The sequence below is a fragment of the Maylandia zebra genome, linkage group LG8 (assembly GCF_041146795.1).
Source record: "Maylandia zebra isolate NMK-2024a linkage group LG8, Mzebra_GT3a, whole genome shotgun sequence".
Taxonomy (NCBI): domain Eukaryota; kingdom Metazoa; phylum Chordata; class Actinopteri; order Cichliformes; family Cichlidae; genus Maylandia; species Maylandia zebra.
The window spans coordinates 14,205,004-14,228,248 of NC_135174.1; the positions used below are offsets into that span (position 1 = coordinate 14,205,004).

General features: G+C 39.5%; 2 protein-coding genes across 2 annotated transcripts; both read left to right on the forward strand.

The window, feature by feature from the left end:
- The first annotated feature begins 4,364 nt into the window (after positions 1-4,364).
- LOC143419837 (uncharacterized) lies at positions 4,365-5,750 on the forward strand. The gene is made up of 4 exons (XM_076887443.1): positions 4,365-4,463; positions 4,644-4,725; positions 4,941-5,093; positions 5,370-5,750. Exons 2-4 carry the CDS (start codon positions 4,655-4,657, stop codon positions 5,527-5,529), a joined length of 384 nt encoding a protein of 127 aa, XP_076743558.1. The 5' UTR covers positions 4,365-4,463; positions 4,644-4,654; the 3' UTR covers positions 5,530-5,750.
- Positions 5,751-6,231: 481 nt separating this feature from the next.
- On the forward strand, positions 6,232-22,559 carry LOC101467266 (transient receptor potential cation channel subfamily M member 4). Its single transcript, XM_004571401.5, has 28 exons — positions 6,232-6,520; positions 7,429-7,490; positions 7,577-7,754; positions 8,149-8,329; positions 9,349-9,518; positions 9,736-9,913; positions 10,405-10,469; positions 10,575-10,814; positions 11,146-11,248; positions 11,341-11,462; positions 11,627-11,923; positions 12,018-12,119; positions 12,229-12,357; positions 13,236-13,365; positions 13,535-13,680; positions 15,914-16,026; positions 16,628-16,741; positions 16,843-16,883; positions 16,975-17,207; positions 17,603-17,718; positions 17,968-18,100; positions 18,197-18,371; positions 18,466-18,631; positions 18,722-18,903; positions 19,210-19,342; positions 19,431-19,503; positions 20,622-20,712; positions 21,716-22,559. Exons 1-28 carry the CDS (start codon positions 6,446-6,448, stop codon positions 21,745-21,747), a joined length of 3,780 nt encoding a protein of 1,259 aa, XP_004571458.3. The 5' UTR covers positions 6,232-6,445; the 3' UTR covers positions 21,748-22,559.
- Positions 22,560-23,245: the final 686 nt, after the last annotated feature.

Below are 23,245 nucleotides of genomic sequence, written 5' to 3' on the forward strand. Positions count from 1 at the left end.
TATATATAAAGAAAAAGATCAATATTTGACCCTTCAGCGACCCCACAGGTCAGGGGAGTGGGTGAGGCTGAAAATTCACAGAGGCTCAGAGAAGAAACGCTTCTGCTCATCAAGTATTACTTGAATAAACACAGAGTGAGACCTTAAATATTGCACACTGTGTCAAATAATACAGGATACTTTGATCTCTAAATTGCTCTGGATGGAACAGCAACAGACCCTAATGCTTCTAAATGGGATGAAAACAGCAATTTTCAAATACTTTTACTTACTTTAATCCAGTGGATCTGAAACTGTGGGGCTGCTCCCCTACAGGGGGTGTAGAGCCAATGTATTAGGGAGGCATGGATGACCATGGGAAAAATATAATTCTAATAAATATGATTTATGTAAACAAGAATTTGCTGAGGCTATAGTGCTAAACTGTGTTTCACTAAAACTTAATCTGAATCATTTTTTTATTATTAAAGGCTGATATAAGAAATTGTAGGTTGGAGGCATGAAAAATTACTGCCTTACTCAGTCATCGTACAACAGCATTCATTCCTTTGAGGCCACAGCCATGCTCAATATTAAATAATTACTCTTATTAAAAGCTACTGGCTGCCAAATGCAATTACCTAGATTTGAAATGGTTCCACATTCATTTAGATGTGTAGAAGGAGACAGGAGGACAACAGGAGTAATTGTACAGGGTGGGCCATTTATATGGATACACCGTAATAACATGGGAATGGTTGGTGATATTAAAGTCCTGTTTGTGGCACATTAGTATATGTGAGGGGGCAAACTCCTCAAGATGGGTGGTGACCATGGTGGCCATTTAGAAGTTGGCCATCTTGGATATAACTTTTGTTTTTTCAATAGGAAGAGGGCCATGTGACACATCAAACTTATTGGTAATGTCACAAGAAAAACAATGGTGTGCTTGGTTTCAATGCAACTTTATTCTTTCATGAGTTATTTACAAGTTTCTGACCACTTATAAATGTGTTCAATGTGCTGCCCATTGTGTTGGATTGTCAATGCAACCCTCTTCTCCCACTCTTCACACACTGATAGCAACACCGCAGGAGAAATGCCAGCACAGGCATCCAGTATCCGTAGTTTCAGGTGCTGCACATCTCGTATCTTCACACCATAGACAATTGCCTTCAGATGACCCCAAAGATAAAAGTCTAAGGGCCTCAGATCGGGAGACCTTGGGGGCCATTCAACTGGACCACGACGACCAATCCACTTTCCAGGAAACTGTTCATCTAGGAATGCTCGGACCTGGCACCCATAATGTGGTGGTGCGCCATCTTGCTGGAAAAACTCAGGGAACGTGCCAGCTTCAGTGCATGAAGAGGGAAACACATCATCATGTAGCAATTTCAAATATCCAGTGGCCTTGAGGTTTCCATTGATGAAGAATGGACCCACTATCGTTGTACCCCATATACCACACCAACCCATCACTTTTGTTGTGCCAACAGTCTTGGAGGGATCCATCCAATGTGGGTTAGTGCCAGACCAATAGCGGTGGTTTTGTTTGTTAACTTCACCATTCACATAAAAGTTTGCCTCATCACTGAACAAAATCTTCTGCATGAACTGAGGGTCCTGCTCCAATTTTTGTTTTGCCCATTCTGCAAATTCTGTGCGCCGATCTGGGTCATCCTCGTTGAGATGCTGCAGTAGCTGGAGTTTGTAAGGGTGCCTTTTGTGAGTAGCTAATATCCACCGAAGGGATGTTCGACTAATGCCACTCTCCAGTGACATGCGGCGAGTGCTACGCTGTGGGCTCTTGCTGAATGAAGCTAGGACAGCCACTGATGTTTCTTCATTAGTGACAGTTTTCTTGCGTCCACATTTTGGCAAATCCAACACTGAACCAGTTTCACGAAACTTAGCAAGCAGTTTGCTAACTGTAGCATGGGAGATGGGTGGTCTCGTAGGGTGTCTTGCATTGAAATCTGCTGCAATGACCCGGTTACTGCGTTCACCAGATATCAACACAATTTCGATCCGCTCCTCACGTGTTAACCTCTTCGACATGTCAATGGCTGTGAACAGAGAGAAACTTGTAAATAACTCATGAAAGAATAAAGTTACGTTGAAACCAAGCACACCATTGTTTTTCTTGTGACATCAATAAGTTTGATGTGTCACATGGCCCTCTTCCTATTGAAAAAACAAAAGTTGTATCCAAGATGGCCGACTTCTAAATGGCCACCATGGTCACCACCCATCTTGAGGAGTTTGCCCCCTCACATATACTAATGTGCCACAAACAGGACTTTAATATCACCAACCATTCCCATGTTATTACGGTGTATCCATATAAATGGCCCACCCTGTACATTTCAACTAAGGTATGCAGAAGAGCATCTCTGAATGCATAACATGTCAAACCTTAAAGCAGATGAACTAAAGCAGCAGAAGACCACAACGGGTGCCACTCCTGTCGGGTAAGAACAGGAGACTGAAGCTACAATTCAGACAGCTCACCAAAACTGGTCAGTAGAAGAGTAGAAACTCCTGCCTGCTCTGTTACAACATTCAGATGGCAGGGTCAGAACTCGGCATAAACAACAGGGATCCATGCTGGCTTGTGTCAGCAGTTGCTGGTGGTGTAGTGGTATGAGTATTGTCCATCATGTCCATCCCTTTATGATCACATTACTCATCTTCTTATGGCTGCTGCCAGCAGGATAAGTCAGTCTGGTTTCTTGAACGTGACTAGTTCACTGCACTCGAGTGATCTAGGTAATCTCCAGATCTCAATCTAATAGATAGAAAAATAGAGAAAGAGATCAAAATCTCTGAGAAATGTTTCCAGCACAGTGTTGAATTTATTGGCTGGTGAGTGTATGTTATAAACTAGAATGTCAATCGTGGTTAGGTCCATCACAATTGATGATCCATCACACAGTGAAATGCAAATGAGTGAAATGCAAAAAGTATTTTTAGTTATAAGTTATAACCTTTTCTTGTCATTGGCTGACTGTGTTCCATAAATTCATTATTAAAATCCATTGTGTGCCTCACTGACGTTTCAAAGAGTCATTTCCAGGACCAAATATCAACACCTTACCAGTAATTTAGGAGTAGCAATTCTCATGAAAATGGAAAAGTACCCGTAAAACAGCCAGTATGACCTTGACCACAAGCACAAGTTGGGTAAACCCCCGCTAGGTGGTCCTTGTTTGCAACTTTCACTAAAACCTGACCGTCCTGTGAGGAGTATTGATTTATTGGGAATTGAGGAGGAACAGACAGATGGATGGGCCGATGATGGATACCTCGCAATCACATAAGTTGCTCAAGGTTAGGCAGCAGCAGGTGTACAGGGACAGTTTTACCAGGATGCTGGGCTTTTTTTCTTTTCTTGAGATGCAGCCCCTCACGTCATCACCTGTTATCCCATCAACACTTGTCGTAATCCATGCTCAGTCATATGTAAGTTCATAATTATTTGAGCGCTAATTCTCTTGAGTACACGCACGCCAGCGATGACTCAGTGTATTATTCTGACAATGCAGACTGCCCAGATGGTAGTCACAGGAAAGCTGCACAATGGTCTCTAGAGCGGAAGCCGTGAATCAGAGGGAAGAGAGCCGGTCTGAGAAACAGTGTGTAGGATAAAAAACATTAAATGTGACACTGGCTCCCCATGGATTTAGTGCATTATTAAAAGATTAGGAATTATGGGATAATTTCCTAGAGAGGTGTTAGTATGAGGCCAAGTGCCAACTTTGATCTTTTGTTTCTGTGACCACTTTAAATGTGGATGAGAGTTCCTGAATGTGAACTCTCATCCACATATGCCGTATTCATCACCAACACCTTAAGGAAAACTATAAGATCAAGGAGTTGTTTTTGACATTGTGTTTGTGGTGAGGTGGATATGAGTGAAGGACACTGCAGAAATAAACACGGTGACGGCCAAAGTGACTCAAGGGAAAAAGGCACAGGAAAAATGGGGCGATAAAGAAAAGCCTGGAGAACTGGGGCTATTTTGGGCTCGGCGGGCTTCCTGCAGGTGATGGAAATGAAAGAAAGATTTCTGGAACAATTGCTCAGCAGCAAGTGAACTGAGGGAGGAGAAAGATGGAGGAGGAGGAGGAGGAGGAGTGGGGGGCTGTAGAGCAACAAGTGAACATAAGAATCGATGTAAACATCACAGAAGGTCACCTTAAGTTTAAGTCCAAAGTTGTGTTTGGACGCCTTGTTTAAAGATTGTTTATGCTGGCATCACAGCTCTTTTAAGTAGGGAATAAAAAAGTGTGTGTTTGTTTGTGTGTGTGTGAGTTCATTTGGCAGTATAGTCAGTGTGTTACAGACACACCCCCTCATCCCACCATCACACTATAAAGGACCAGCGTTAGAAAGGGATGACAGAGTCAGACATCCAACAACCAGCAAGTTGTGTTGGTTTACTCAACAAGCCACAGCAGGTTTTAAGCTCTCCTTTTGCGGTAAGCATCTTTTGAGATTAATTTTTATACGATTCTAAAAGCTCTCTAAACACATAATTATTATTATTATCATCATTTGACTTTTATGGTTAAATCATTTTGTGCTTCTTCAACAATTGGGTCAGAAGAGCATTTTTTTCTTTAGCACCACACTTAATTATTCATTCTATTAAATTGTAGGGCAGTGCGTTATGGAGATAGCTGTTCTGTTGCTGCTGACTGTCCCTTTGACTGCTGCCTCCCCACTGAGACGAACTCAAAGGTGAGTGAAAAAACACAGGGAACCACACAGCTCACAACGGCACACATAATGAAGTATCACTCTCTACCAGTAGAAACACAACATCAAAGCATGCTTGGGATGGCGGGAAATTAAAAAAAGTGTTTAAAGCAGAGCTTCTTATTAGTGTATCTCTAAGTTATATTATTGTAAATTATAGGTTACTTAATAAATTCCATATCCTGTTGGAAACACAGGTCAGACGCAGACGTCGTCCTACCAGGAGCAGCGGTCCGAGATGTAGGAGGGGAAATGTCAGAGGACACACACGAGCACCATGCTCCATTACTGAAGATCATCCCATTCACCTCAGAGAACAAACATCTGGACCTGGAGGCTCTGAGACACAGGTACAAAGGATGTGACAACGTGCTGAGAGTGGCTGTCAATAGAAAAAGAGCATTATTTAATTTGAAAAACTAAATCAAAGTATTTGTTAAAATTACATTAAATTAAAAAAAATTATGGTCATGTCACTATCAGTCCTTTATTAGAGGGTAAATATTGTGATTGTTTTTCAGAAAGACAACACTTTTTTCCAACTTCATTCAAAACTGCATTTTTTTAATATGTGATGTTCTGCACCCTGAGTTTGATGTTCACCCTTCTCATTTTCATCACGACAGCATGGGCCTGAAGCCACGACTGCCGCGTGCACTTCAGCGTGGATGCCAGCTCGGGACATGCCAGCTTCACAACTTAGCCAGCACTTTATACCACTTCAGCAAAGGAAGCGGAAAGGAGGAATCAAAGAAGGCAAAAGATCCACAGGGCTACGGCAGATAGGACCAAAAGGAATGTCAGCAATTAAGGACTGAAGGGGTGGAGAGCTGCCCACATAGTTTTCCATCTACTGAAAACCAAATATCTCTATGTCTGCTCTGACTGACTGGTACTTATTAGAAATGTATGCTCGCAAATGATTTTTGTGTCTCGTGTGAAACGTGCGTTTTATACTTTAAATATGTAAATATTTAAATATGATATGCAATAAATATTTAAGAGAATTAAGTTTGTGGTGTTTATGTATAGTCTTAAAGGAAAAGTATAGTGCAATCCTACCATGATCACCTCTCATAAAGAGCCTTTGAAATGGTACAGACAGAGGACGACTATGAGACATCTATAAATTCGAGAAAGATGAAGCAATGACCTGAATTTCAGCTGAACAAGACTGTAATTTGCCTCTGAAACAAAACCCCTGCAGGCAGGATTTTCTGTTGTTCATTCTATTGTTCTTTTTACTTCTGAGGGAAGTGAGCACCACAGCAACACATACCCAACAGGTTCTACTACAAATGTGTTATATTTTTAGGCTCCAGTAACAATTAGAGGACACAAGCTTGGGCATGTTTAGCAGTCTTTCTGCTACAGTGGTGTCATTGTCTGGAGGGTATTCAGTTCCAACAACAGATACCAGTGACCAGATAAGGGGATGAGGAAGTATTTCAATAAACTCTAGCCCACTTTGTGGTTCCGATTGGCCCTTCCTGTTTGCATGCGTTGGTGTAATTGTCTGCCTCTGTGAAACCACACCCTTACCTGTGTGCTGGCTGCACCTATTTTTCTTTGCGCACGCCGAGTGAGTGCAGTGGCAGGGAATGGGGTTTCAGCAGTAGGAGACAAGGTGGAAAATAGTCAGAAAGAAACCCTTTTAGTCCTTCCGCATATGTTTCTCATTGAGAACGACTGAAAGGGAAACATGAAAGACACAGGAGCAGAAGAAGGAGGAGGAGGCGACGGCAGAGACAATATTGGCCAAACTGAGAAGAGCCAGGTGGGTTAGATTTCACTCAAGTCCTTCAGCTGCTGTTGTGATGTGCCGCTACATTTTTTGGAAGTGGAAGTTAACGCTATACTCGGAATATCTGCCCATGAAGTTCCGAGGAACTGCAGTGAGCCGCCCATAGTCTTCTTGGAAAACACGTCGTGCAACAGCTGTCCAAACGTGCACGTTTGCGCGAACGACTGCAGGAGCTATCCGTCTGCTTTGTTTCCGCTGTGGTTTGTTGACCCTACACTTGTCTAACCGGTGGACGTTACAGCTTTAACAACTGGGAACGGCTTTTCCAATCATTTCTGACGCAGCAGTCTACTTTTTTTTTTTTTTTTTTTTATTTTTTGGCTAAGCGATAAAAATGGAAAACACGCCACTTATAAGAAACTAACTTCTACTAAACCGAGCATCCTAACCATAAGCAGTTAAATAAGCGTTCCGGTGATGGTTAATAATGACTGCGTTCCGTTTAGTTGCATCAGTTGCAGGACTCTAGACGAGGCGTCAGCTACTGGCACCAATAAATGCAACGGGGCCATCATGGTTTTTTTTTTTCTCAGTTAAACGGCCTGTGGGGAAAGTGTTCTCTCTTTACTGCTTGGCTGATAACATTACAGAAAGATTAGCACTGAATACATTGGTGAAAACAAAATGTAATGTAGCCCCACTGCAGAATACGCTTATGCACAGCCTGCCTGTTGCGCACACCTGAGCTCAAACTACGTCACATCATCAGAAATCACAGCACAGCTTGCCAACTTGTTACTGGGTAGTTTCTATTAGCCAAAGTCAACACTTGGACGGTTTTCTGCACCTGCTGCCACATGCATGAGATTTTAGGATTCAGAATTGAATCAGCTTCTGTAATAATTCAGTAATGTTATATAACTGCTGAAAAATGCTTTCAGAGTTGGATCCCCAAAATCATCAAGAAAAGAGTGTGCAGCACTTTTGTAGAAGATTCCATCAGGTACTGTGACCTCTGTCTTTTAATAACAGCACATGTATTTTGAGTAACTTCTCATGGTGTTGTTTATATCCCTCCACCTCTCTCAGTAATGGTGCATTGTGTCAGTGCGGGGCTGCGAGAGATGACCATGCCTCTGTGGCTCTTGGAGACTATTTCAGCACAGCCATCGTGAACCAGTGGAAAAGTGTGCAGCACTCCTCTGAACGACCGACAGATGCCTTTGGAGAGGTGCAGTTTGCAGGGGCCAGCAAGAGGCACAGCCATGTGGGTGCTTTTATTTTTCTCTCATAATGTTTGAATGCTTTATTTCAAGAGCCTGAGAGTTCTTGAACATGTGTACATGTTTTTAAAAGAAATGCCTCCAAAGGTGAGTTAAATAAAGGTTAAGATAAACCCTGAGCTGTAGTAGTCAATTCGTTGAATTTTCCTGACCTTCAGTCTACCTCCGCTCCACCTGAGTAAACAGAGTCAAAAGTCAGTACAGATCACATGACAAGCTTCTTTCTCCCCCCCCCCCCATTTTATTACCATTTAAAGGCTGAAACGACTGAGTCGTTCAGCTTTAATACTAGTGTGATCACAGGCCATTACTTTTCAAATCTTTTTGCATTGTTGACATGGGCTTGCTTCTTTTAATCCATCAAATGTCTAAACTTAGTTCCTGCGCCTGTCATGGAGCACTGAGCCTTCTATGGTGTACACCATACTGACAGCTCATTGGCGTCTTCCTCTACCCAACCTGGTTGTTTCTGTTGTGGGCGGAGAGGGAAGGACACAGGTGAAGACCTGGGTACGGGAGGTCCTCAGACAGGGACTGGTGAAAGCGTCACAAAGCACAGGTAAAAACTTTATGCATCTGCCAGTGTGTCAGTACTCCTGGCAGGTGTGATGTGTCTGGCATATCTGAGCTCAGCATCTTATTTCTGTTCTGGTTGCTGAAGTGGGTTATTGTTGGTTAGCAGATGTCATGATAATTTCCAGATGACGATAAAAGAACTGACAAATGATCCTGTCAGACATTGAAACCTACTCATGGTGGTTTTTAGCGTGAAGAAAACAGCTATTACAAAATTTAGTCTCAACACACAACACGACTCCCTGGGGTCCGGTCCTAATTTGGTAGTACAATGGCCATTTCCTCTCTGGCTACTGTACCAAGTGCAGGTGGCATATGGCGATACTGATCCCCCCGTCGTCTGAGGTCACGCGCTGTTTTCTCAAAACAAGTCCAAGATGTACTAAAAAAAAAAAAAAAAAATCAAAGTCCCAAACAAAACATGCACACAAAGATGCAAGTAACTACACAGCTCACACTCCCTAAACATCTTTGTTAGATAAGACATAGTACAGGGTGTGGCACCATATTTGGTGTTAAAACCCGTTGCATATAAAAACATGTTTTACGCATGTCTGTGGCCTTTGTAGTCTTTTTTTATGTGCTTTTAATTTTTTTTTTTTACAGATAAATGTGTATGAATCTGATACTTGACTTGCTGTGGTCTTAGGTTTATTTCTCAGGGATCAATAATTTGGTCTGCTCCCTTTGTTTTTCTTCCCGTTTTGGTGCCCAGATTGTCAAGTCTCATTCGTTTTGTTCCTTTTAAATTAAAAACTGGTGTGAAATGTGAAACACATTTACAACTTTTGACATGACCTTTGTTTGTTCATGCTAATAAATTGTTGACAATCTTAGCTGTAAACCCCCCCCCCCCCCCCCCAAAAAAAACAAAACAAATTGAGATGCAGTGCAATATGTAAATAAAACAGAATCCAGTGATTTGCAAAGTCACATAAAGTTATATTTTATTCACTGAAGAAAATTGAAATAAAAATCAGATTTTCCACCTGTTTCCCCCAGGTGCATGGATCTTAACTACAGGTCTGCGTGAAGGTGTTGGCAGGTGTGTTGGACAGGCAGTGAGAGATCATGCAACTGCAGCTTCTTCATTCTCGCTCAACAAGGTGGTAGCGTTGGGCATTGCTCCGTGGGGCCTTGTGGAAAAACGAGAGCAGCTGGTCAACCCTCAGGTAGTAAAGACTCTCACACATTTGCACATTTCTCTAAGCATTAAATCATATCTTGTTGTCTTTGTGGAAAAGGACCACGATTTGACACACGGTCCGTGTTGATTTGTCAGGTTTTATTGGGTGAACACACTGTTGGCAGTTCTTGCTGCAATTTAAAATAACTAAGGCTGAAATGTGGAAAGAAACGCTGGAGTAACTGTTTTTTCTTCTTTTGCAGGGAAGCTTTCCAGCAAAGTACTATGTCCAAAACATTTCCCGGGACTCCTGCTCCCTGGATAACAACTACCAGGCCTTCCTCCTCGTGGACGATGGGAGGGTGGGCCGCAGAGGAGGAGAAACAGATTTCAGAGCCAGACTGGAGGAATTCATTTCCCAGCAGCGCGCAGGCATATGGGGTCAGAGATGGTACCATAAACTATGAAGTACAACATTTATAGCCTCTGAATTAAAGCAGAAACTGTACTTGAGTACACATTATCTTCCACTCATGTATTCAGTTTAAGTTAACTTATTTAAATCTAATTGTGCTAAATGAGACTTAACTCCTGTACCATTATTCCCAAAATACATCCTTTCAGAGTTAACTTCGATCTTTACAGGCTTTACATGTTCCTTCGTGTTTTGGTTGAATGATTTTTTTATTTTTTTTTGGCATCTACGGGAGGAAAGCCTTGCATGTGACTGCATGTATCTTACAGTTAACTCTACAACATTTCCATTCAAGTAAAACAAAAACATCCACAGGGTGCTCTTTGTATGAGTGTCAGCTGTTGTGCTTCATGAAAATTATGCACTTTGCACATCTTAGTATGATCACTCTGATTAAGTTAGTAAAAACATTTGATCAAGATTGGAAGATGCTAAAAATTGTTGTATCTTTTTAAAGGAAGTGGCAGCATTGACATCCCTGTCGTTTGTATGCTGATATCAGGGGAAACAGACATGCTAAAGGTACAGTCCTTTACAGCTTTTTATGTGAATTATTACAACAAAAATGGCAAATTCTAATTTAAATTGTGCCAATCTTTATTTCATGGTTTTTGTCATGTCTGTCAGAGAATGGATCTCTCTTTAAAAAGCTGCATCCCCTGGCTGGTTCTGGCTGGCTCAGGAGGCTTGGCTGATTTCCTGAGTGATATCTTGGAGAACCGGTCTTCAGCTCCAGCTGTGCCGTCCTCTGGTGAAGGCAACAGTGAGGCTCCTAAAACCCCCAGTGTGGATCTCAAAGACAGAGTGGCAGAACGGTTTAAGAAGCATTTTCCTTCAGAGGCACAGACCGACAAACTAGTTGAACAGGTGAGTGCTGAGAACAGAAACATTGTGTTGGCCTTTACTCTGCAGAAGAGTATGAGGAAAGACTTTTTATAGCCTGCATATCTGTCAGCTGCTTACTAAACTGTATTCAGGTCTAATATTCATGCCCTCAGGGCGCTCGATCTTTTTGTCAGTTTTTCAGGATCGCAGTTGATTAAAGTCAAACCCTCTTGCTTAATTAGAGGCTGTGCCATGAATGACATCATGAGTTTGAAAAGAACCTTTGTCACCAGTTTCTTCATCACTGTCGAACATCTTTTTTTCTAAAATATCTTGCATTGTTCCTGTTCCCTTTCCCATCTTCTGTCTCCAGGCTTTGAGCATTTACCAGAACAAAGATTTGATTACAATCTACCAAGGAGAGCACGAGAGTCCAAATGACTTTGACACAGTCCTGCTTAAAACACTCGTGGGAGGTATGTATAAGTAGACATTAATTTTACAACATAGCAGCAACATGCACTTTTAGTCCTTATTTAGATTTTTGTGTTGTCTTTATGTTTTTCAGCAAGTAAGCAGCAATCATCAGTTGATGCCAGCCCTTATAGTGATGAGCTGAAACTAGCAGTAACGTGGAACAGGGTTGACATTGCCAAGAGTGAACTCTTCAATGGAGACATCCAGTGGAAGGTGAGGAGGGAAAAAGACACCACACTGAATGGAAATGCTCTGAAGTACATTGTGCAGTTTATTATACCACTTCTGACAGATACAGTTTATCTATGATTTACAGAATACTTGGCTTAAATTATTAACCTGTCCTAAAACATGATCTCCTTCCTCCAATTAAACAGTACGAAGATTTGGAGGACTCAATGACAGATGCGCTGATCAACAACAAGCCCCAGTTTGTTCGGCTTTTCACTGAGAATGGCTTGAATATCCTGGAGTACCTAACTTATGGCAGGCTGGAAACCCTCTATCGCTCTGTGCCAGATGGGACCTTGCTCTATCAGCTACTACAACAGTGCCTAGCAGAGCGGCTGGCAATAGTGGAGCGTCACTCACCATCAGAAAAACAGAATTCGTCCTCAAAAATGGTGAAAGATAACAATCAGGATGGACCAGTGAAGGAGGTCACCCTTTTTGAGGTAAGTTTGGGAATCAAAGAGATTCTGTCCTTTTTCATTAATTATGCTTAAATAGATACTGTTGTGCTTATTGTCCCACCCATGGGTTCCTCAGGTGTCAGGGGTCCTGGAGCTGTTAATGGGTGATGTCTGCCAGCCTTTATACTATAAAGCTTTGGGCTTACAGTTCACTTCATCCAAAAGGACGTCTCTGAGGGTACTTTGAACCTTTCAGAATAAACACACAGTGTACTTGTGCTGACTGCATTTCTATTTTTATGGTTAACATGACAATAAATGTTCTTACTTTTTTTTATTCATCCCAGCGTGCAAATAAGGTTCTGCGTGGAGATTCATTCTATCGGCAGCTGCGCTGCCCCTATCCCTGGGCTTCACTCTTCCTCTGGGCTGTACTGCAGAACCGCAGTGAGATGGCCCTTTATTTCTGGGAGATGGTAAAAGCTCTGAGACAAACTGGTGTTCAGCTGGTTTGAAATGGATGGATTGTTATTTAAATAGAGCAGAGTTTTCAGGGGAAGTTGCACTATATTGGGCATGTGTGAGAATGAGCTGCAACTAGACCAGGGGTGAAACTTTAACGTTCCTGTCAGTGTAACAACACTGTGTTAAGAAAAGAAATCACTCCGCACGACTCTGTGGACTTAAATTCTAAGGAATAAATGTGTAAAAAGTTCTGGTAGCTCATTGCCCAGACTGTCCAGTTTTTAGTTTTTTCTTTCATCCATAATGGTAAAAATCCCCAGAAATTTCTATAGTGATCAAGTTTGAAACCTTTTGTCATCCACAATGGAAAATGGTTGGGGAAAAAAACTTTTATTACCTAATCCCACTGCCAATTCGATCAATTCTGCACTCTGCTTTCAGTCTCCAATATCATTGAAATGCAGCCACACACTGCTCATTTTACATTTTCACTCCTCTCTTTACTTTTCCTGACAAGCTTGCATTTAAATCTGACTCGCCCATCTCTCCGTCTACTGGGCTGTTTTCGGGATGTCTGCCTTTACATGTGAAATAAAGCCCCACCCCCGTCTGCACATCCACATCCTGACGGGCCATTAATACCATTAATGGGCATTGGAAATGATCTCAGCCTGCGGGTTGTACATTTGACAACCTCGAACTAGACGCTGCTTACCATGTATCAAAGTTGTTCGAGTCAATTAATTGCAATATATTGTTAATTATTATTTTATGATCCTAATTGTTTTTAAATATTATACAGTCATAGTGTTAAGTCTTAATATAAAATTAAATAATTGCTAAAAACATAAAGTAAAGTGATGTTGTAAATTGGTGATCTCCTTTCCAGGCAGGTGAGGCAGTCCTGAGTGCTCTCAGTGGCTGTAATATACTCAGAGACTTGTCCAAACTGGAGGAGGAGACTGAAACCAAACTCTCCATGAAAGAACTGGCCCAGAAGTTTGAGAACCTGGCTCATGGTGAGACAATAACTGCAGTTTTCCACTACACTGTTAGGATGGTTTGATATCTAGTTTTGCAATCATTTTATTTAATTTCCTTAGAATTTTCCTTTCAACAGCTGATGTAACACAATAGTAACAAATCTCATCGAACTCTTCATCACGTGTCTTGTCCACTTTATCTCAGATATTTTTAGCTCTTGTTATCGGAGTGATGAAAACCGTTCCTTCACCCTGCTAATTAGGAAGTCTCCCATCTGGGGTGACACCACCTGCCTTCAGATGGGCGTGAGTGCCGATGCCCGGCTTTTCTTCAGTAATGATGGCGTACAGGTGTGTCATATTTGTCATTCATGTGAATGGCATTCCTTTCATCTAGCACATGGGCAATCAATCTGAATAACATCGTCATTTTCCAAAATATAGGTAACAAATGCAAAGAATGGAATGATATTTTGTAATGATTGTGAGTGTAAATGTTTGAAATAAAATGAACTGAATGCTATTAAACAAATGAACATGAAATCAAAGGAAGCCATCATATTTATATAGAGAAAATATTGATCAGTTGAGGGAATAAAATGGGTCATTCCATCCCAAATAAGCCAGCTTTTGTAACATTTCTTGCTCGAAAATCTGCAATTTGCGTAATAATTTTGTGGTCCAATAGTTTGAACAAATCTAATCTTTGAAATTCTACCTTAATGTAACAAATTTTTTTTAAAGATATAATAAAAAAAACCAACCAAAAAAAAAAAACCCCCATTGTCCTTCGACCCACTTTCAAATGATGTGTTTTGTACATTGAAATCTGCAACAATGTTTTAAGATTGATATCTCAAAGACTTTCACTCGGCCGATTAAAATGAATCAGTGTTTTTAATTTGCATTAAAAAAACGTGAGTAACAAAATTGCAGCTTCTAGATGGTACTGGAATTATAATTGGGAAATAATTCAGTTAAATTTTCAGACCTTGGTCACTCTGTCACAAATCGAGGTTTTAAAAAAAATTATCAGTCAAATTTTTCTATTAAAATATGTTATCGTTCCAAGTTTGGACGTACATAATGATTACTGCGAAATTTTAGCTTATATATTTTTATATACTGTCAAGCAATATATTAAAAAAAGGCTAGCAGATCATTCTCACCTGAAATATATTTTCGTGTGAAATATTCTCTTCCAGGAGTGTAGGTCTCAAAATGGTAGGTAGGTAGAACAGGTCATGAAAATGAAAAATTTGCACATATTGTACAAAAGAAAATTGTTTCTTAGTTATAAATTGAATACCATGTGTTGTTGTTGTATTTAGATTAGACTATCTACTGATATTTTTACTTGTACAACTTGTGATATTTCCGGCATAAAAGTTAAATAGAACCAGCATTATTTTTTTTTTTTTACATTGTGTGCACAAATATGGAATTTTAAAAGATTGCTTTAATTTTTCGCCAATACGCAGACACTTCTTCATGTATTTGTCCTAAATGAGAAATCCTGTTTTTATCCTGGCTTTTATCTTTGTTTTTCTGATAGTCATGTTCAAACATTGACTTTTTCAATGTGGGGGAAAAAAAAGGCATGAAAGTGTGCAGAACGGTCTTTAAAAAAAACAAAAAACAAAAAACGGATATCTAAAATGTTGTTTGATATAAGAAGCTGGGAGATGATGGAGCAGATAATATAATGACCCAGGTCTTGAAAAAACAAAAACATACGCATATTTAACAAAATTATTTTCTGAATTGGAGTAGCATCTGTATTCTGTTTGGACAGATCAAAGATGGTCTACTGATATTTTTGGTTTTGTTGTACGTCATATTATTCCCTGTAGAATGAAATTCTTCCTGTTTTGTAAGTGTGAATTATTTCATGGTAAAAAGGTTTTCTACAGATTTATTTTACAACATTGTGTTATTCAGCTATCAACTACAAAAATATCAGTAGTTCTCTTGCAATTTGAAGTTTTTATTTAACATGTGCTCAAATATGGGATTTTGCAGGAATGCTGGACTTTCTTTTTCTTTATATTCTAACTAACCAATGCTTAGGACATTTTTGGTGCTTCTGTCCCAAGTTACAGATCAATTTTGATGGTAAGAAAGGACAGTGAAAATTCAGTCTTTCATCTTTAATAGAGATATTCGTGTTCAAACGTTGCCTCAGATTTAGATGTGGAGAAAAAGACCTTAAAGTGGGTACATGGACAAATTTTCAAAAAACACATCTTAAAAAGCACTTGATATATTAAGCTGATGATGAAGCATAAGGCTGTTTTCATTATACAAACTAATGGATACATATACAGTCTCTATAAATAAATATGCTAATACACAATGCCTTGTTATACATCTTTATACACTGATCTGTAATTATTTTGGTACTCCTATCTAAAAGTATTGCTTTTTATAAAGAACTTATACACACGATCATCCAGATTTGTACAGTACAACAGTATAAATTACTTACAAATGAAAAATGGCATAATGCTTCCAAAATAACATATCCCCATGTTGAGCCAGTACTGCTGATGGATAAGTCCTTGTTTTTTCTCTCCTCTTCCAGTCTCTGCTGTCCCAGATCTGGTGGGGTGATATGAAGAGGAACACAGAGGTCTGGAAGCTCCTGCTCGCTTTCTTCTGCCCCATCCTCTGCTACACCAACCTCATTTCCTTCAGGTAAAGCAGTTCTACCACAGAGGTCATGTTTTTGGTTGTGTTTGCATGCATATCTTTCTGTCTGTAATCATGATAGCGGAAATGTTTCGAATCAATTCTGATAAAACTTTGTGGGAGTGTAGAGTGGGATCATGATGACCAGTAATATTTGGCTTACTTTCACCAAAGTCTTTAAGGTCAACTTATTGATTTATGTCTTTTATCTTTAAAACTACACTTAAAATTCAGCGTCCTTTGTTTATATTGGCGACATTTAGGAAATTATACTGGTATATGGGTAATCTAAATATCACATTATAGTTTGTCTCAAAAAGTATTGTGCCACATTTGACCTCTGACCTCAGTTTTACATTTCACACCTGAAGAAAGAAAATGAGCTGCGTAATAAGCTACAAATATACTAAATCTATATTATATAAGAAGCTCAAGTTATTTGTGTCCAGTTATTTACATATGTATTATCCATGATTTTTGTGTAAGCTAATCTGTCACTCATATTTGGTTTTCACTGCACTACAGACTATTTTGTGTGTGTGTGTGTGTGTGTGTGTGTGTGTGTGTGTGTGTGTGTAAAAAATTTTCTATATATTCCACCTCAAAGGACACAAGACAATCAGCTGGAGGAGGAGGAAATGCCCAATGAGGATGCAGTGGCTCAGGACTCTGACAACCTTTATGGGACCACCGTCTTCTCTTTCTCTGACATCAAACAGCAGTAATATTTCTACTTGCACTCTTCAGTGTTCATCCATAGAACATCAGTTTGTTTTTATGTCTTAGGTCTACTAATGAATTAAAAATGTTTTCTTACACCAGTGAAGTTGACTCAGACGTTCACAAGAGTGATGCCATTAAAGGTGAGTCCTGTTTAAAGAGTCATCTGATTCTTGTCTCCACATGCTGTCATTTTAGTCACCTGTTAATCTGTATTTATAATCCTTGATACAGGTGTACCTTACCGACCACCACAGCGTCCATTCATAGTGTCACGCTGGCGTCAGTTCTGGTTTGCACCGGTCACCTCCTTTTTGGGCAACGTCCTGATGTACTTCCTGTTTCTCTTGCTTTTTGCCTACGTGTTGTTGGTGGATTTTGAGCCCCCACCACCCTCAGGCCCAGGTGCTGCGGAGTGTGTGTTGTACTTCTGGGTATTCACCATCGTTTGTGAGGAGATCCGACAGGTGAGTGAAGAGACACGTCTTACTTAGAACTTTATTATTTTTATTTATGAATGTAATAACTATCCCCAAATATAATGTATAATGAACTATCCCCAAAGTGCCATTGCGACACAGTGGTTACATGCTCCTGTGTCAAAAGCCTTAGATTCAAGATTGACATTAAAATAAGAAAAAAATTTTTTTTATTCGTCACCGATTTTATGTGATTAAGCAAACACTAAAAAAAAATCACAAATTAAAATCTTATCCTGTCAGATTTTACTCACTTTACTGAAATAATAGTAACAGTAAATGGAAAGTGCGCGTCTGTATTTGGATACATGTCACCTAGGTATAGTTGAGTTTTATTTGTTGTTTTTTATGGATCTGTAAAGTCATTTGTCTTCTTCATCAAGACCATTTTTTTGGGGACGATGACTTGGCGTCAAAGGTTCAGACTCTACATTCAGGATGTTTGGAATAAATGTGACCTCACCGCCATCAGCCTGTTCATTATAGGACTAATCTGCAGGTATGGACAAGAAATAAAAAATAATAGAAATGATCAATTCTAATTTTTTTTTCTACAGTAATATTTTTGAATGAGGCTTTGTCATTGCAGATTGTAACATTTGTAAAAACATTGTCCTTGGTTCATATTTGGATGTCTTAAGTGTTCTATAAAATAATTTTCATTTCCGGGTCTTTAGTTAATTTACAGCTTTGCCACCAGGTGGTGCTGCTTTCACACTGATTCAGCATTACTGTGCTTGTGTTTCAGGATGTTCCACTGGTCATATGAATTTGGACGGGATGTCCTGTGTTTGGACTACATGGTCTTCACCCTTCGCCTCATTCACATTTTTGCCATTCACAAGCAGCTGGGACCAAAAATCATCATTGTAGGAAAGATGGTGAGAAAGTTACCATCAGTTGGCAATATACCAATTATAGACTTTTTTAATAATATAATGTCAGAAACAAAATGACAATTTCCTCCTCTTGTTCAGATGAAGGATGTCTTCTTCTTCCTCTTCTTCCTGGGTGTATGGCTCATGGCGTATGGAGTTGCCAATCAGGCTCTGATCTATTCCTACGATCCAAACCTGAATCGCATTTTTCGGAGAGTTTTCTACAGGCCATACTTGCACATCTTTGGACAGATCCCTGTGGAAGAGATGGATGGTACAAGTGTTTGTGCAACTGGCATAAAAATAAGAAAATTGAATGCTACTGTAAAGCTTTCTTAACTTTCTCCTTTATGTCTGTTTTGTTGCAGTGGGCAAGGACTGGGATGTCAACTGTACACACAATGTGACTTTGATTGAGAGCGGTGAAGAGCCGTGTAGAACTCATGAGAGTAACTGGCTGGTAGTGATTCTGCTAGTCGTATATCTCCTGGTCACCAACATCCTGCTCATCAACCTGCTTATTGCCATGTTTAGGTAAAGAACAAGTCTTTTATTATATCTGAAGGTGCGTTCACATACTGAATGGTTTGACTCAGTGGCTCTGATCTGCTTGTATCCACACAGCTACACTTTCTCTAAAGTGCAGGAACACAGTGACACCTATTGGAAGTTCCAGCGTTACAACCTGATTGTCGAGTATCACTCCCGTCCTTCTTTGGCTCCGCCTTTCATTATCCTTTCACACATCAACCTCTTTATTAAGAGGGTCATCCGCAAAGTGCCCTCTGTAAAGATTCACCACTTTGGTCAGTATTGGATCAGAAGTCGTGGATTTTATTAATATAATAAAAATAATTAATACTGCTAATGTATTAAAGTTATTGTCCATTACACATGCTGAATCAGGAAGCCTCAGTTCCATAGTTCTATTATCTTTGAGTTTTTTAATCAGTGACTGTATTTTTTGTTTTAAATTGTTTTTATTTTAGTTGCTTACTTAAAATGGAAGCATCTAAATAATTTTCTTGCTCACTGACCTCAGTTCAGCAGTGATGAAAGCATGAAAAGTGAGTTGAAAGGTAATCATTTCAACCCTTGGTCTGTACTATCAGTGTTAGACTTGGAAGCAAAGGCAGCGAACAGATTATCAACGTGGGAAACGATTCAGAAGGAAGACTTCCTGACTGCTCGAAACAAGATCCAGAAAAGCAGCGACTCAGAAAGGCTCAAACGGATGTCTGCCAAGTGAGCACCTTCATCCTCCACTGTAGCAGCATTATTTATTACTGTGTGACTCCATCATTCTGAAGTAAATGTATCTTTGTTTATATAGGGTAGATGGTGTGCTTAAACATCTGAGTGAAAGCAGAGACTTTGAACACAGACTACGGTCTCTGGAGAATCAGGTAAAACCGAAGCTCCAACTTATCATTTTGTACCATTTGAGTCATTCATGATACATATGTGGAGCTGCTGTGAAAGAGCACATTGGTTCAGTCAGTTCAGTATTCTACATAAAGGTTAAAGCATTGAATTGCAGACTTGTTTTGACTGGTATAATAACAGGATGGTAGAATATAGGGAAAACACCTACTATTTAGTACAAAGACAGTTTTTTTTATTTGGATTTACTGTGGCTGATCTTAAGCAACTCTGTAGTAAGCAATTTTATGTTTTGGAGAAAAGCAAGAAGTACTGATTATGGGAAAAAGCTGTTGTGTCAGTCAGAATGTTTTTAAGCATAGCTTAAGATTAGGATACGTCAGAGCCAACAATTCATGAATTGACTACATCACTGTGGTCTTTTTTTAGTCACTAGATGGAGCTAGCCTAACTGTATTTAATTTGCTTCCAGTCTTTATATCTTCCTGACAACTGAAGAAAAAAGAATCTTACCATTGAACTTTTTTGTGATTTCCTACCTCTTTGGAGCTAAAAGATACCACACAAACACATGAGATATCAATGGGAAGCCCAGGATGTTCTCTATTCAGTACATGAAGACTTAATACCGTAGCTCGAATAAGCCAAAAGCTATAGACCAAAAACAAATGCCTATTAGAGAGGACATAAATGAATAGGGTGGTTCTCAGGAAGATGTGATAAGCTGGGCTGGACAAGTGTTTAACGGGTGGATATGAGTGGTATCCAAGTCAGACATTTTTTTTATTTTTTATTTTTTTATTAATGGTCTGTCTTTGATTAAGAAGTTTCCTGTTTTAAAAATATTTTGTCCTATGGAGGGCAATAAAGTAACGTCCACCTTAAAAAGTAATCTTACTCTCTATGTAGTAAAAGTGTTAAAGTACTGCTTTAAGTGTCTTACTGCATAATATTTAATTAACAGTAAATAATCTGTCTTTAGAATTTTTATAGACACAAAGTTAAGACATGGAGTGAACAGACAACCTGAACACATCTATAAAGAAAACAGTCCTCCTTTTTTTCAGGTGCTTTTCATTGAGGTTTAAGAATGAATCTTTTCTAATATATAGTTTCATGATCTTCTGCTTTTTCTTCTCAGATGGAGTATTGCTCCAGTGCACTCAGCTGGGTTGTGGATACTTTATCACAAGGAAGCACATTTAAACCTCCTCGACCTCCACCATTACGAGGTATTTACTAGCAGTTATGAAATCATGCTTGCATAACAGCCTGCATGTTGAAAAGCCACTCTTCATTTACATAGCTTGCTTGACTACTAAGTGGCTGTAGCTCAAGTGGTAGAGCAGGTAATCTGCTAACCACAAGACTGGTAGTCCGATCCAGGGCCGTGCAGAGATGTTTAAAGGGGTGGGTGCTCAAAGTTAAAAAGGGGCATATAGAAGCAGGCTGAAGAACAAGAACCCACATTCATCAAGAATCTAAAATGGAATCGCATCATACTATATCACTGTCATCAGGTGGGGACAATAGAGAGCAATCGTAGCCTATGTTTCACCTGATGGGTACAGTGTTGCTGTTGAGGGGTTGCTGCTGCTGCTCCCGCTGCTGATAGTGCTGGAGGGCAGGGCTGTGTTGATCTGAGACTGTAGACTGTAAAAAGTCCATAGCAGAGATGGTAGCAGATTAAACAAGTGTTATGAGATAATAATAAAATACCGAGATTGGTTACAGCGCTTAGAACCAAAAGGCAACAAAACTGAGGAATAAACTCGGCTCTGTTTGTGTTCGTGAATCACTCTTTGACTCTCTGCTTCCTTCCATTTCTTCATCTCATCTATCACTCTCCACTTGCTGTTCAGGCACAATTTGCTATTGCATCGATCTATTGTTTAATTATCCACACTTAACATTTTTTGCACCTAATCCATAATAAAGTAATGATAGAAAAATGTTATAGACCCAAAACATTAGACCCAGCTATTCTTCAGCAAGATACTAAATCCTGACTTGCTGTCCAATGTGTTAGCATTGTGTATTAATATGAGATAGAAAGCACCAAGGTATAGAAAAAAAAAAAGTGCCTGTGTGAATGAGGTGTGCTGTACTTTGAGTAGTAACGCACTGTCTAAAAGTCAATTCGTAATGTACTGCTTTCTAAAAAAAGTTTGCTTTTTTCTTTTTGCTAAAATTTGTCCCTCTCACTCATCTTACTCTACCTGTTCCTCTCTACAGATGCATTTGCCTCCTCTTCCAGCTCAACTTAATTTAAGGATACCTTAAATCAAAGAGGACACCTTCACTTCACTCAAGTTCAGGAAAAAAAACAAAATTGGAGAACACACTCTCTTGAGAACTTCTATCCAGCCCACCACCTTGATTCTCACTGGACTTGGTTTACCAAAGCATATAAACACTGCACTGAAAAGAGAAAACATTTTATCCAGCCAATGCAAGACACTGTATGTCTGTGCGTGTGCGTGCGTGTGTGTGACTTGATACAATTAATGCTGTAAAACATGTTTTAAAAACATGCAATGTTTTACATTTTATTCTGATATGATGTGATAGCGTCTATAACCAGTTACAGTAGGAACACATTAATACTTTTTCAGTTACATTAAAAATGCCCAATATTTGTATGCAAATGTACATACAAATGTATTTGAATGTCTGCATTTTTATTCTTTTCTAATAACTTTCATACAGTATAACGATTCATTTTGATGATAAGTACAAAAGAATAACTGTAGTTCAACAATCTTCAAGGATTGATTTATTTGCTTTTACAGTATTCCAGCTAGAATAAATTAATGCATGACATAGGGTCGTAATAATTAATTGTGTAAAGCGAATAACAGGTTTTTTTTTTTTTTTTTTTTTTTGCTTTAATGTTTTGTTTGGTCCGTAACTCTGTTGTCACCATTTAAATAGTTTAACTTAAAACCAGAGTCTTCCATTGCCCACATGTGTATAGATAAAAAGGTGGAGCTGTATCCAAGACTGAGCTCAGATTGCTTTAGTAACATTCATAAGCATGAATACAATACACTAATTACATTGCACTAACAGTTTTAATGCCTGTTTTTTGGAGCAGGAAACATTGCGTTGCAACAGGACATACTCCAGTTCTGAGAACGCTGATATACTTGCTTTTCTTCATTGCAGCCACCATGAAATCAGCCATTCACAGACACGCTTAAACATGCAGACACATACACAGAAACCTACAGTTCAGCTGGAAAGTATTCACAAGTTACAGCCTTGTTCCAAAATGGATTCAATTAATTTTTCATCTCGCAATTCTACGCATCCTAATTACATACTTTATAATTACAAAGTGAAAAAAGTTTGCTTGAAATTCTTGCAAATGTATTAAAAACGAAACACTGCCTTTTCCATGGCGGCTGCTGGCTGGTTCAGGAGGCTTGGCTGATTTCCCGAGTGATGTCTTGGACAACCTGTCTCCAGCTCCACCTGTGCAGTCTCCTGGGGAGGGCGACGGTGAAGAAGGTCCCAGCGTGGATCTTAAAGACAAAGTAGAGGAACATTTTAAGAAGCATTTTCCCTCTAAACCACAGACTGACGAACTAGTTCACCTGGTGTGTGCTGACTGAGATAATACATGCACATGGGGAAACAGGTGGCTGACGCTCTGAATCAATTCCTCATTCATAACAAAGTGCAAAGATGAGCAAATTTTGTAAATTGAGTAAACTTACAATATATAAGGATGGAGATGATAATCAAGTCAGAAATAGTAGA